This window comes from Meriones unguiculatus, chromosome 3 (genome assembly GCF_030254825.1).
Source record: "Meriones unguiculatus strain TT.TT164.6M chromosome 3, Bangor_MerUng_6.1, whole genome shotgun sequence".
In the NCBI taxonomy this organism is placed as follows: domain Eukaryota; kingdom Metazoa; phylum Chordata; class Mammalia; order Rodentia; family Muridae; genus Meriones; species Meriones unguiculatus.
In genome coordinates this window covers 77,423,928-77,437,941 of record NC_083351.1, presented here as the reverse complement: position 1 = coordinate 77,437,941, position 14,014 = coordinate 77,423,928, and the positions used below count along the sequence as shown (strand labels likewise).

General features: G+C 42.8%; 1 protein-coding gene across 1 annotated transcript; it reads right to left on the bottom strand.

Annotated features, from left to right (window-relative positions):
- Nucleotides 1-577: 577 nt before the first annotated feature.
- Nucleotides 578-6,891, bottom strand: Hebp2 (heme binding protein 2). Its single transcript, XM_021644518.2, has 4 exons — nt 6,364-6,891; nt 5,772-5,907; nt 4,919-5,099; nt 578-2,212 (listed from the first exon to the last, which is right to left on the bottom strand). Exons 1-4 carry the CDS (start codon nt 6,463-6,465, stop codon nt 2,014-2,016), a joined length of 618 nt encoding a protein of 205 aa, XP_021500193.1. The 5' UTR covers nt 6,466-6,891; the 3' UTR covers nt 578-2,013.
- Nucleotides 6,892-14,014: the final 7,123 nt, after the last annotated feature.

Sequence of the window (14,014 nt, the reverse complement as noted above, 5' to 3'; positions counted from 1 at the left end):
ACACATAATAAGTAAATCTTTTTTTTTTTTTTTTTAATGGGGCTATAACTGAATTTTGGCCATCAGAAATAGATTCCTCTCACACAAAGTATAAATTATTTACTAAAAGATGCGTGTTTCATAAAAGGCTGCAGATTATGAAAATGTTTGCTTTCTAACAGAAGTTAGTGGTGTGTGGACTATGCTATAAAAGTAAAAATTCAACATGCAACTAAAGGAAATAATGCTAAGAAGTAAAGATTTTTAAATCTGCAATAATTTTAGAACCAGAAATGTGTCTAGCTTGTTTTGTATTAAAAATGACCACCTCAAAGCTTTCTGTGCAGGAAGCTCAGTACCATAGTCAGGCTGTAATAAAAGAAAAAAACAGGTCAGCCTCTGCCCTTAGTTTTGCCTGGGGCAAGTTACCAACATCTCTGTGCCTCAGTTTCCTCCTCTATAAAATAGTGACGCTCAAATGTGTATTCTAATGTTTGTCTGTGAGGATTCAGGTGAAATAAGAATAGTCTACCTATAAACTCAGTTAAGAACAGATGTTTCTTGTGTTAGTATTTAAAAATGATGCCATGCACACAACTGATTTATATGGAAGTTTATTCAGGGGAAGGGAAGCAGGAGAGAGTTAGGACCTGAGTGATCCATAAAGGCAGGCATGCACACACATAGAGACAGAGAAACAGAGACAGACAGGCAGACAGACAGACAGACAGAGATGGGTGGAGGTGGTACCCTGACAGGGAAAGGAGAGAGAGACCAAAACAATGAGGAGCAAGAAAAGGAGAGTGAGAGAGTAAGAGTAAAAAGCAGGGGTCCTTTTATCCCAGGCCCCTGTGGGCGGTGACCAATGATGACATCACAGGTGCCTGAGCAGCCGGGGCATGGACTAGTGCATCAGGATTTATGAACTGACACCTAGAGCGATGGTTCTCAGCCTGTGGGCTGTGATCCCGATGGGGTCCAAACGACCCTTTCACAGAGGTTGCCTCAGACTATCAGAAACATTTTATAACATTAAAGTTGGAGAGATCTCATGCACCATTTAGCCCCATCCAATCTACTGGACCCTCAGCCTCCTCCATGATTGTGTCTCAGAAAGTGACTATGTGGTCTCTGCTTCCACAGTCAATGAGAACTGGAAGCCATGTCACTTGTGAGCAGCTTTAGTTATCAGGAAGTTCCTGAATCTAACTCGCTGTCCCCCATGCTCTGAGAGCCACCATCCCAGGAGCCAGAATTGGAGAGAGCACCTTCCTATGACAGCGGCCATGAATCTGAATGTGACTCGACCCTCCCAACTATAAGACTGTAACAGAGCAAGGAGGCACTGTAACCTCCTTGACTTTGCAGCAACCCACACTTAGAAAGAGTAAGACCTTCCAGACAACCTCTGGAAAGACTAAATGCAGTACTTTAAAAATCCAAGTGAATGTTAAAATCAGGCATCTGTATTTCTTCAAAAGGCATACCTGTCAGGTAGCATAGGAAGCCTCATATCTCATAAATTTATTTTCTGCCTCCAAATTTTGTTAACACTTTAAGGTAAGAACTGTGTGTGTGTGTGTGTGTGTGTGTGTGTGTGTGTGTGTTCAGGGAGTAGTAGCTAGGTGAGGGCATGGATTCAACAGAAAAAGGCAACAGTGGACAGCAGTAAGACTATTTTTGTATGCAACATAATTTTACTTCTACACAGGCTAAATCTTTAACATTTTCATTACTATTATATGAAAGGAAGAACATTCAAATGTCCTAAGTCTAAGCAGAAGGCCGCAACATGAGGGTGATATTGTGAATGAGAGGGAAATGGCATGCCATTATCCTGGACCCTCACAGAAAGAGAGGCCACAGATTTCTCTTGATACCCTGTACCTAAATGAAGCTTCTTGCAAAGGCACACTGGAAATAAGCATGATTCAGGGTGGTGTCTCAAGCAAAAGACACTATATACTTCACCTATGGGTGCTGTTGATGTCTGCATTCCCAGAAGTTTTGCCCCTGATCGTGATCTTCATTTCCTTATTCATTTTCTTTGGCGGGCTCACTTTTCTGAATCAGCCACACTTCATTATTTCTATCAAGTAATTGGAAAGGGCTGCTGTAGCCTGCAGTATAAAAGACCTTTTCATTGAAAACTTTTCCTTCTTCCCTCAATATGTTTGCTAATGTCAAAAGTTGTTCTTGATTCTTTTGGCCACTTGAGAATCCGTCAAAAGACCTGCAGAGAAGAAAGTGATTGTGCCTGAGTGATTTGACTACAGATATCCATGCTGACCTGAGGTGAACAGCAGGGTCTGGGGCCCTGAATGCTGGATGACATGGTTTCCAGGCAGCCATGACCTTCATACCTGGGCTCATGAAGCTCGCCAAGGAGGGACAGATTTGGAACTCACATCTTGTGTGGACTAAGATGTACAAAAGTCACCATAGAACCTTATGAACACTGAGGGTGTCTGGGATACGGCCCGAGTACCTTACTAGGAACTTCTCAGAAACATACTGATGTGTGATTTAGAGAACCACTCAGAAGCCCCTCCTTCCGTACTCCCAACCCAAGTCCCCTGTCTTCCACTCCTTTCTTTCCCTCCTTTTTTTTTCTCTCTTATATACAATTCAGCTTGCCCCAAAAGTCACTATGCAGCAAAGAGTCTTGCTATACAGTGCAGGCAGCCTTTGGAGGCACTGTGTAGCTGGGGTGAGCTCCAAATAAATGGTCCTCTGAACTCAGACACCCTAGTGCTAGCATTATGGAGGTGTGCTATGAAGCCTGTCTCCGTCATGTTGTGTTTCCTTTGTTCTGATTATTGTTGCTACATACTTTTGACACAGAGTCTTAGTTGCTAAGTCTGCGCCAGAAATCTTAGGCTTAAGTTAACTTCTGTCTCAGCTTCCCAAGTTCCTGAAACTATAAGAGTGAATTAACAGAAACTCAATTAAATGCTTCCCTCATTTTCCTCTTCTGGGGCGAAGAGTACACAAGGGGTTACAGATGAATGAAATATAGTTTGGGTGTCTAGGCATTCAGTCCAAAGGAGAGATCAATGTTTTGACAGAATCTCCTGAACACCCTGAGCCGTGCTGAGCAGAGGCAGGCTCAAAGGCCCCGAGAATGCTAAGGTTGTGACTCTACGCTAACAGGTATCTTTCGAGTTGGTCTTGAATGAGGGAGGATTTTCCTGAACAAAGAAAGGGAGGGATAAGAAAAACAGAAATGACAAAGTACAAAGCACTGTCTCAGTGAGGTATAAAATGAGGTCCAAAAGCAAGAGCTTCAGATTAGCCTATGACTTATAGGATGCTGGGCAGAAAGGAACCAGGATATTATATCAGATGTGGATATGAACATAGGCCAAGACACATGCAGATTAGAGGGATGGAGCTGCTACACGATGGGAAGGGAAAGAGAATAAAAGTTTAATGAAGTGCCTAGATGCAAGTATCCTGAGATGAATTCACCTGCTAATGAATTCATGCTGCTAAAGTACAGGACGAGCAACTGCAGTGGTTTCTACTTAGAAGGTTAAGAAACAAAAAAGTATTTTTGATAAGCTTCATTGGTATAAGTTTTAATATAAAGGTGCCAATGCAAAACAACAACAACAACAACAACAACAACAACAACAAAACAGTCTGGTTGCTACATTCAAGATCCTTCAAAGAAGAGCAAAGCCCATGTCTAGTCTATTCAACAATGTCTCCTCATCCCCAGAGACACATTGGCAAGGGTGGGGCCTCCATAGACAGTCCCCACTACAGCCATCCCTAGCCTGGTAGACTCTACAGTAGGTGACTCTAAACATGACTACTTTGCTGGGCTTGGGGCATCCAATGCCGTGAGATTCAGGTATGTGATGTATCAGAGGTCTAATTCCTGTCCAGCAAAGCTCTGGAGGTCTCTACCCTCCAGTCCAATGGACCCTGGGGGCAGAGCCTTGATTGAAGAAAGATATCTAAAGTCTTGAGATTTGGGTCTTGAGTGAGTTGAGGCCCATTACTTTTTCTTCTCTGTTTTCTCATTTGAAAGGGGGATGTCTCTCCCATGTATGTCACATTGTTGTACTTTGGAAGCCCATAGCTTATTTGACTTTACAAGCCCACAGCTGGAGAGAATTTGCTTCAGGATGAATCATGCCTTGAGTCTCAGCCAGATTTTATTTGGATGATATTTAAATGAGACTTTTGAGTCAATGTTGAAATAAGCTAAGATTCTGGCACTAGTAGAATGGGCTGAATGCATTTGGTATGTGAGAAAGACACAAAGTTTCTGCAGTTAGGGACAGAATGCTATGGACTGAATGTCTCTCCCAAATTCATACTTAACTTCTAATCATAAATATGATAGTGTTAAGATCCTCCGGAGGATAGTTAGGTAATGGAGGTTGAGCCCTCATGAAAGGGATTATCATCCTTACAAAAGAGGGTCAAAGATGCTTACATGAATCAAGAAATGGTCCCTAGCGAGTCACTAAAACTGTCAGTGCCTTTGAACTTGAACCCAGCTTAAAAAAAAACAAAAACCCAAAACCCAAAAACAAAAAACAAAAACCAAAACTACAAAGAGCAAATTTTTGTTTGTTATAAGCTAGTGTGAAGTATTTGTTGCGGCAGCCCGAGAAGAAGCGCGCAGACATCACATGCTGTTTTTGAAGGTGTTCTTGTTCAGGCCTATTTTGTAGGCAAGGGTGACCCCATGTAATTTGTGTTGTTTTATTTGTGGAAGGTATACAATAGATTTCTCAACAAAGAGACTATATCTTGCAATAGACCTCAGTGACATTTTAAAACCAAAACAGTAGGAAAATACTATGAAATATATTAGACTGTTCTTATGGAAGGGTGAAAAACCTGCAAAAATTGCATAGGAGCTAAATGGTGAGGGCACAGAGATAAAACTAGCAGTCAGCAGGGCTTAAATACCACTTACCGCACAAACACAGTCATTTCAGTTCTGTCTTCAATGAAGACATCCGACTCTGAAGGCCTGGGCGGCTCGGATTGCTGCTCAGATGGGATACAGAGGGAAACCGTAATGGTAGATTCACTGAAAGGACCTGAGCCAGGCTCCACGTAGCTTGTCACCGGAGCGGTCAGCTTTATTTTCATCTCTGCATCATGAAAAAATGAAAGCAACTTTTGTGTCTTCGTGACTAATATACATTTTGAATCTACTTTATTTGAATTTCTTAATTTACTTTGCAGTACCAACATAAATATATACCCTTGAAATAATATCTCATCTTTTAAAAACAAGTGTAGTGGTAGAATGACACTCATTCATAATCCATATTAAACATTTCCTGTAGTGTTGTATTCTGAGATTAATGAGTTATATCTTTTTAAACATAAAAAAGAAATTACTAAAACACAGGCCAATTGTTTTTCTTTACAACTTACATGAGGTCCTAAGACTAAGAGACCTGCAAACTTAGACACACAGACACACACTTATGACTTGAGACTTATACTCTTGAATATCTTCCTGTCTCCTTACATCACTAATTATCAGTTACTAATTAATTATTAGAGGCATTTGACACAGGAAAAGACTTCTCCCTAGTTTCAAAGCCCCATTTCAGAAAAAGAAAAGGTGAAAGAATAGAAGTTGGAAAGTAGAGGCTGGCTGCACCCGCCTCCAGCTCTTCTAAGGTTCTTGAGGCAAATCGTGTATAAAAACATTAGGGTTTCTGTGATCTGGTTATTCACCTATTGCCAAACAGATTTCTTCAGTAAGCTAAAACTAAGTAACCTCGGGATCCCAGAGGCTGCTTCTACTTTACCTTTCTCATTTTTGCCTTGAAAGTAGCCATTCAGTTTTGTGAAGCCAGTCTGGATGGCTGAATCCCAGTCCATAGTCTCCACGCAAGTGCTGACCCACTTGGCTGGTCCGTAGTGTCGGATCTCATAACTTCCTGGCTAAAATGGAACAGAGCAAACTTGGAGAAGCAGCTCCTGAACATCAGGAGTCAAGAGTCAGCAACACAGGTACGCTTGAGCTCTAGTCTACCAGTAGACCGTCTGCGAAGGGGCTGCTGCATCCCGAAGTCCAGCCTGAGGTTCCGGTTCTTCAGGACAAGCATGGCCCCTCCCGAGGATTTCCTATGGGACAAGAGGGGGTGGGGGAGCTGATACCGCCCTAAGGCCAGGTTACAAGGCTAGGTCAGCCTAGAAACCAGTTCCTTCTGTCCCGCACACAGACAGGAGGCGGAGGAACGGCTCTAAACCGGGGCTGTGGGGGTGTGTCAGCCAAGCAACACCTCACCTGGTTTGTGCCGGATCTAAAACAGTACTTTTTACTCAACTCTACGGAACTCTTCAATCTCACAATAAAGCAGTCTAGATGCGTCCTTGCCGGCCCCGGAAGACGCCTACCTGCGGGTCTGTGTCCTCCGGAGCCTTCCAGCTCGGCATCTCCATGGCCTGCTCCGCTGTGCTCACAGCCCCCCCGAGGTCTGGCTCCAGCCCTTCTGCCATGGGCAAGGGCAGCTTGCGAGGGGCGCGCTCTGTCTACGTCCACCAGCCACCTGGCTCTGAGTCTCCGCCTCCCTGGCACACGCAGGCCCCCAAGCCCTTACGCTGATCCATAGGACATTCGGGCCTGCGCCGCTAGGCGGCGTCCTGATCCTGAGGGCACAGTCCCCACCCTGAGCTTTCTCCAGTCCTGGCCGCACCCATCTGCTGGGATAGGGAGGGAGATGGGCCAGAATCGGCCAAATGGCCTCTGGGTCACACGACTTCCCTGCAGAGTCCCTCCCGCCCAGCTCTTCGTTTTGCAGAGCTGCGCTGTGGGCAGTGATGGGCGGAGGTCAGAACAGCTGCTAGCTCAGGGTTTCTGTGGAACCGGTCCGGGCGCCTCTCCCCAGGCTGCAAATGCCAGCACCTCTGCAAAACCAGTTTCCTCCCTGCCGCAGCAGAGAACTGCCAGTCCCTGGCTTTCGCAGAGGAGCTCAGAGCCTACTGGCAGCACTCGTGACTCTGGTCCCTGTTGCAGGTTAGACTCTAGAGTCCAAACTGGGATCAGCATACCCAGTTACACCTGGAGGGCAGCCAGGGCCCACAAGCCGTGTTCAGGGTGGCTCAATGCGGAAAGTCAACAGAGACGCAGACTCGGGGCATCGGGTGGGGTGGGTGAACCTAGCGGGGAAATAGTAAGACTAGTTGGACACACCCAACCCCTAGAGCCATGCTCTAAAAAACCAGTAACTTGTGCTTATTCTTGTGATTTGATTGGAAACCTAAATAAATAAATAAAGCGGAAGGCCTACCCACCCTGACCTCTCATCCTGGTGGGTGACTCTATGTTTGGGTCTGGAACTCTCATTTTTTAAACATTAACCCCCAAACCCTAGGTAAGAGAGAGGTTAGTGGGGAGAGGAGGCCCAGACCCACTCACTTCTCCCAGCTGTTTAGGGTCGGGGGTCTTTGGGGGCTATCCCAGTCTTCCTCAAGAGCAGACACAGCCAGCAGTCTTTCCCAGCTGCTGCGCCCCGAAGCCTTTCTCGCCGTCTGTCTGCTGCAAACCGCCGCACAGTCTGTCTCCGAGCTCTTCAACCTGCCGCACACCACACGCCAACCCCGCATGCCATGCCCCTCTCCCCGCCGCACACGGAAGGCTGTTACCAGCTGGCAAAAGCCACACCTCACACAGACATTTAACAGCTGTGGACAAACTAGAGCCCAACTAAAATCCCGCACTTGGGATTAAAACAAAAACATATTTACATAACATAACTGAGTTTACAAAGAAACCAAAACTTGCATCACAAGGGTCATTTCTAGACGATGTCAAAGAACCGGGTGGTGTAAGAGTCTCCCAGATTCACTGAGCCCACACCTAACTCCCAGATATTTCGTGTGGAGCCACAGTAGTGCACACTCTGTGTGTTAACTTCCTTCGCTTCAGATGCCTTTAGGCTTCGCCATGTTGTAGCATCCCTCTTCTTATGGTCAAATAAAGCCTCTTATAAAGATTTTGTTTATCAGTGGGAGGCTATCTGGGTTGTTTCAGCTTTGGGCTATTATGCCATCAGCATTTGTGTAGGAAAGGAGAGAGAGAAACAGGGAGGGAGAGAGAAAAAGAGGGAGGGAAAAAGTAGAGAGGGTTGAGGAAGAGAGAGAAGGAGAGGGAGAGGGAGAAGGGATGGAACCATTCTGTACAGGTTTTTGTGTGGACATAGGTTTTGCATTTCCCTTATGTAGAATTTCTGGGTTAATTGGTGAGTCTCTTTTGGACTGCCAAACTGTTCTTGAACCATTTGACATTCTTACTAGCATAGTGGTCATCTGCCTACATCCTCGCCAGGTACCTGGCTTTGAAAATCATAAGTATTTACAATTTGCTTTGTAGATGTGATTTTTTAAGATTAATTAATTAATTTACTTTACATCCCAAGAGGACCTTTTCTTCCCTCCTCTCATTCCAGACCCTTCCTTTCTCCTCCTTTCCCCCTTTGCTCCCTCCCTTTCCTCTCAGACACCTTCAGTGGGTATCAACTCACCTTTTCATATCAACTAGGACTGAGTACAACTTCTATTGAGGCTGAACAAGGCTGTCCAGGGGAAAGTGATCCAAAGGCAGGCAACAGAGTCAGAGACAGCCCCTGCTCCTGCTGTTAGAGGTCCCACACGAGGACCAAGCTATACGTCTGTTACATATATCTGGTGATCTGTCTCATGGCTGCTCTCTGGTTGGTGGTTCACTCTCTGTGAGGCTCTATATGTCCAGGTTAGGTTGGTTTTGTAGGTTTTCTTGTAGTGTCCTTGACCTCTATGGCTCTTTCAATCCTTCCTCTCCTTCTTCCATAAGATTATCCAAGCTCTGCCTAATGTTTGGCTCTTTTGCATCTGTTTTCATCAGCTGCTGAGTGAAGACTCTCAGACTACAGTTATGGTAGTCTGCTGTCTGCAAGTACAATAGAGTATCAATAGTGTCGGGGTGGGCTCTCTCTCATGACATGCTGTTCAAAGTTGGGCCAGTCATTGGTTGGCTGGGTTGAAAGTTTTGTGTGTGGGTTGGTGTCCTCCACCCTTCACTGGAAGCCCTGCTACAGGAGGTGGCCAGCACACTCTCCTTATCTCCTGCTTCTAGAAGTCTCAGCTTGGGTGCCCCCATAGACTCCTGGGAGCCTCCCATATCTCAGAGATGCCCCCCCCTCTGATTTCTGTTCTCCCTCCCAGTCCTCCCTGACCTTTACCCACACCTGATCCCCACCTCTGGTCCCCTCCCCACTCTCTCCCCCACCCAGTCCCTGACCTTTATCCACACCTGATCCCCACCTCTGGTCCCCTTCCCACCCTCTCCCCCACCCAGTTCCCTCCCCTCATCTACTTCAGATGTCTATTGTTTTTCCTCTTCTGAGTGAGATTCAAGCATCCTCCCTTTGGCCCTCCTTCTTTGGGTCTGTGGATTTTAAGATGGATATCCTATCGTTTAGGGCTAATCTCCACTTATAAGTGAATACATACCATGTGTGCCTTCTGGGTCTGGGTTACCTCACTCAGGATGATCTTTTCTAGTTCCATCCATTTGCCTGAGAATTTCATGATTTCCTTGTTTTTGATAGCTGAGTAGTATTCCATTGTGTAAATGTACCACATTTTCTTTATCTGAACCATGAGGTCCCATTTATTAATTGTTGATTTTGATGCCTGAGCTGTTGGTGTTCTGTTCAGGAAGTTGTCTACTGTACTGAGTAGTATTCCATTGTGTAAATGTACCACATTTTCTTTACCCATTCTTTAGTTGAGGGACATCTAGGTTGTTTCTAGTTTCTGGCTATTGTGAATAAAGCAGCTATGAACATAGTTGAGCAAATGTCCTTGTGGTGTGGTAGAGCATCTTTTGGGTATATTCTCAGGAGCGGTATAGCTGGGTCTTGAGGGAGAACTATTCCCACTTTTCTGAGAAAATGCCAGACCAATTTCCAAAGTGGTTTTACAAGTTTACACTCTCACCAGCAATTGAGGAGGGTTCCCCTTGCTCCACATCCTCTCCAGCATATATTGTCACTTGAGTTTTTTTATTTTAGCCATTCTAAAGATGGAATCTTTAAGATGGAATCTCAGAGTCATTTTGATTTGTATTTCCCTGATGACTAAGGATGTTGAACATTTCTTTAAGTGTTTTTTGACCATTAGAGATTTCTCTGTTGAGAATTCTCTGTCTAGCTCTGTACCTCATTTTTGATTGGGTTATTTTGTATGTTGGTGTTTAATTTCTTGAATTATTTACATATTTTGGACATTGGCCCTCTGTCAGATATAGGGTTGGTGAAGATATTTTCTCATTCTGCAGGTTGCTGTTTTGTTCTATTGTCAGTGTCCTTTGCTTTACAGAAGCTTTTCAGTTTCATGAGGTCCCATTTATTGATTGTTGATCTTAGAAACTGAGCTGTCGGTGTTCTGTTCAGGAAGTTCTCTACTGTACCAATGAATTCAAGGCTCTTCCCCACTTTCTCTTTTAATAGATTTAGTGTTTCTGGTAATTTGTTAATGTAAAGACTGCATGTTTATGGCTAACTCACAGTTGTTCCATAGACCATAGAGGTGGAAGCTAACCTGTGCCCAGGTCACCGTAAAAGCATTGAATGGCAGTGGAGTGACACAAATCTATTTAAATTGTGAATGACAACGAACAATTAGTCTAACTTTAATATTTTTTATTTGATTACCCATAAATAATATCGCCTTCTCCAAAACATTTGCCCTTTTCTTTAGATTTTTATCAGTTTTTTGAGTGATTAGGGCCAAGTACACATTTTTTTTGAAAGCTGATTAGCATGTTCTACAGTATTAACCTGTTGAACTAGTGCTGTGGCATTGGCCATGACTGAGCAATCCAAAATTCCAATTAAGGCAGTAGTTTTTAGTATAAGGGCAGCAACAAATCTTTTGGGTCTGGTAGCAGCGTTGATAATAGTATCCAATGCATAAATGCCAGGGTTATGAAATCAAGGCTGGCTTAGATTTACAGGTAATAAAGCATAAGAAGGTTGATTTACCAAAAGTTCTTCATTTCAGGAGGAATTAACACAATTGTTAACCACACAAGCGGAACAATTTAAAGTAAAATTTATAGATAGTAAGATTTATAGATAGTTGAAGCATTTTTAAATTTATCCATTTATCAAGATCATATATTAATAAAGACATTATAATAAAATACCTGATAAATTTTAGAATGTCACATATGCTTATGTATTTAAACATTTTCAAAAGCTTTTTAAAAAATATCCAGTTTAAAACTTTTTAAACTCCAAAACTTTTTAAAAAGAAGTTTAAAATCTCTCAATTGTATTTTTTCAATATCAAAATACAGTAGCTTCTTAAAGAGTGGAGTCAGAGAGCGTAACCATAATTTGTAGAAGACAAAACCAAATTTCAACAGTTTAAACAATTTCAGTAATTCAGTGTCTCTAAAATCAACACAAAGTGCATTATTTTGAAGTTATAAAGTTTGGCTGCCAGCAAGAAAAGTTCATGTGTATTAATTAACACGTGGAGGTGCAGCTCTGATACCTCATTAATGGAACATAGTTTTAAATCCTGTGGGTTTTTAAAAACCTGGTTTTAAGGACAGGACAGAAATTATATAAAATCTCATCCTAATTTAAAAGTATCTTTGGAGACCTGTTTCTTTGCTCATGCCATTTGTTGCTGCCCAGAATGGCTCCAACCTTAAGGTACAAGTTTAAGATAATTTTTTTGTAGCAGATATTGCAGATTTTAAATCATATACACTGATTTATAAATATATAATATATAACCAAGATATACAAAACCTAATAAATCCATGTTTAAGAGCAGTCAGAAACAAATATCTAGTGGCCATATACATTTATATGTTTAAAACAGGCACAACTTTTTTTAAAAAAACTTTTTTCTAGGTGTTGTTTTAAGAGGGGAGTAACTTGCTATATGAACTGAATTCAATTTTCATGGCCACAGAGGCTTTGTAGCAGGACTAGCTAACAGCTTCCTTACTAGAGAAGCTGAGAAGTGGCTGGTACCCCTTTAAGAGCAGCTTGTATAGATCAGGCAGTCTGGGGCTTGCTGCCAGCTTGATCCAGGCAGGAGGCAGGGCTTTTCCAGCCGCATCAGTTTATCAATTTTTGTTGTCCCAATTTAGCTGTTTTTTCTTTTTTTTTAAATTCTTTTTTCATTCTTTATTAATTACACTTTATTCACTTTGTATTCCCCCTGTGGTTCCCTTCCTCCTCCCGTCCCAATCCCTCCCTTCCTCCACCCTCTGCATGCATGCCCCTCCCCAAGTCCACTGATAGGGGAGGTCTTCTTTTCCTTCCTTCTGATCCTAGTCGATTAGGTCTCATCAGGAGTGGCTGCATTGTCTTCTTCTGTGGCCTGATAATCTTGCTTCCCCATCACAAATTGTGGTACATCTACACAATGAATATTACTCAGCAATAAAAAACAAGGAAATCAGGAAATTTGCAGGTAAATGGTGGGATCTGGAAAAGATCATCCTGAGTGAGCTATCCCAGAAGCAGAAAGATGCACTTGGTATATACTCACTCATATAAACATATAATATGGGATAAACCTACTAAAATCTGTACATCTAAAGAAACTAATGAAGAGGAAGGACTCTTGCTAAAATGGTCAATTCCTATCCAAAAAGGCCAAGAGGATGGACATCAAAAGAAGGAGAAAAGAAGGAACAAGTCAGGAGCCTGACACAGAGGGCCTCTGAAAGGCTCTGCCCTGAAGACTATGCAGATGCTGCTTTTTCTTAACATTCTTGAAATGAGTTAAAACTAAGTCAAGAGATAAAACGACCAGCAGATGAAATTTGGCCTTTTCCTCATAGTATGAAACATAAAGCAACATTCAAGCAATTAAACAAAACTACAGATATAAACTCACAGACATAGACAGACCAACATGTCCAGAACCAGAACCAGATGTCCCCTAAAGGGAACCAGAGAGGAGCCAGAATGTCTTCTGACCTGCTCAGACCCCAGGAGTTTTGCTGCATCCAGCTCTTCTCTTTTGGGTCTCAGATTATACCACAAAACAGATTTCCAAAACACAAAATGGGGATCCCCCAAACAGGTTGCAAGATACAGATTTAAGCATTCTCTAAGTTCAGAGTGGAAGCCGAGAAAACTTACTTCAGATACAGAAGCTTAAAATGAAGGTTTTATTTTCTTAGCTCAGGAAAGCTCCCATTTTGGGATCTGAACAGTGTCCATCTTTTTCTTCCTGGAGTCACCAAGGGTCTAGACCATACCAGAAACAAGACCAAAGTAAGAAAAAAACAAACAAACAAACAAACAAAAGAACAAAACAAAACAAAACAAAACAAAAACACCAAGAGACCAAGAAAAAAAGTATCTCTTTATGGAGGAGCTGGCCTGTTTGGTGGCAAATTCATTTATAAAACTGAGGGATGGTTGTGGGTATGGTGCTTTCCTGGTCAAAGCACCAAATGCTAGAGTCTAGAAGAAGCTGAGAAAACCACTCAGACATCAATCTCAGATATGGATGGCTTGTTGAACACAAACCTCAAGACTAATCATGATTAAGGACACAGAATATACTCGGGAGCCAGACTGTGGCATTGAGCTGTTCTTAGGGCAGTCTTTTTATAGAAAAACCAAGTATAGAAGACAAGGAAGGGCATTAATACATGGTCATACAACTTGGCCAACTAAACAAAGTATTGTCAGCTAAACGTTAAGCTGATTGGTCTCAAGTGAGGTAAGTAAGGCATTGGTTAGTTCTGACTAAGATATTCTTGTTAACCAGACAAGCAGTTCTAGTTAACTTTGAAAGTATGCCTAGCAGCTGGAGCCAGCTGTGTTTATAGTCAGGGAATTTCATTTTTTTATTTTAATTTTTATTAATTACAATTTATTCACTTTGTATCACCCCTGTAGCTCCTTTCCTTCTCTCCTCCCAATCCCGCCCTCCCCAAACCTTCTTCACCCATGCCCCTTCCCCAGTCCACTGATAGGGGAGGTCCTCCTCCCCTTCCATCTGACCCTAGTCTATCAGGTCTCAT

Bases quoted from the DNA above. Each gene is read 5' to 3' on its own strand.
- Hebp2 (XM_021644518.2), bottom strand. From the start codon at position 6,465: ATGGCAGAAGGGCTGGAGCCAGACCTCGGGGGGGCTGTGAGCACAGCG. The intron at 5,100-5,771 runs GTAAAGTAGAAG...TTCATGATGCAG, and splicing joins TCAAGGCAAAAATGAGAAAG to AGATGAAAATAAAGCTGACC. The intron at 2,213-4,918 runs GTAAGTGGTATT...TCTTCTCTGCAG, and splicing joins GAAATGACTGTGTTTGTGCG to GTCTTTTGACGGATTCTCAA.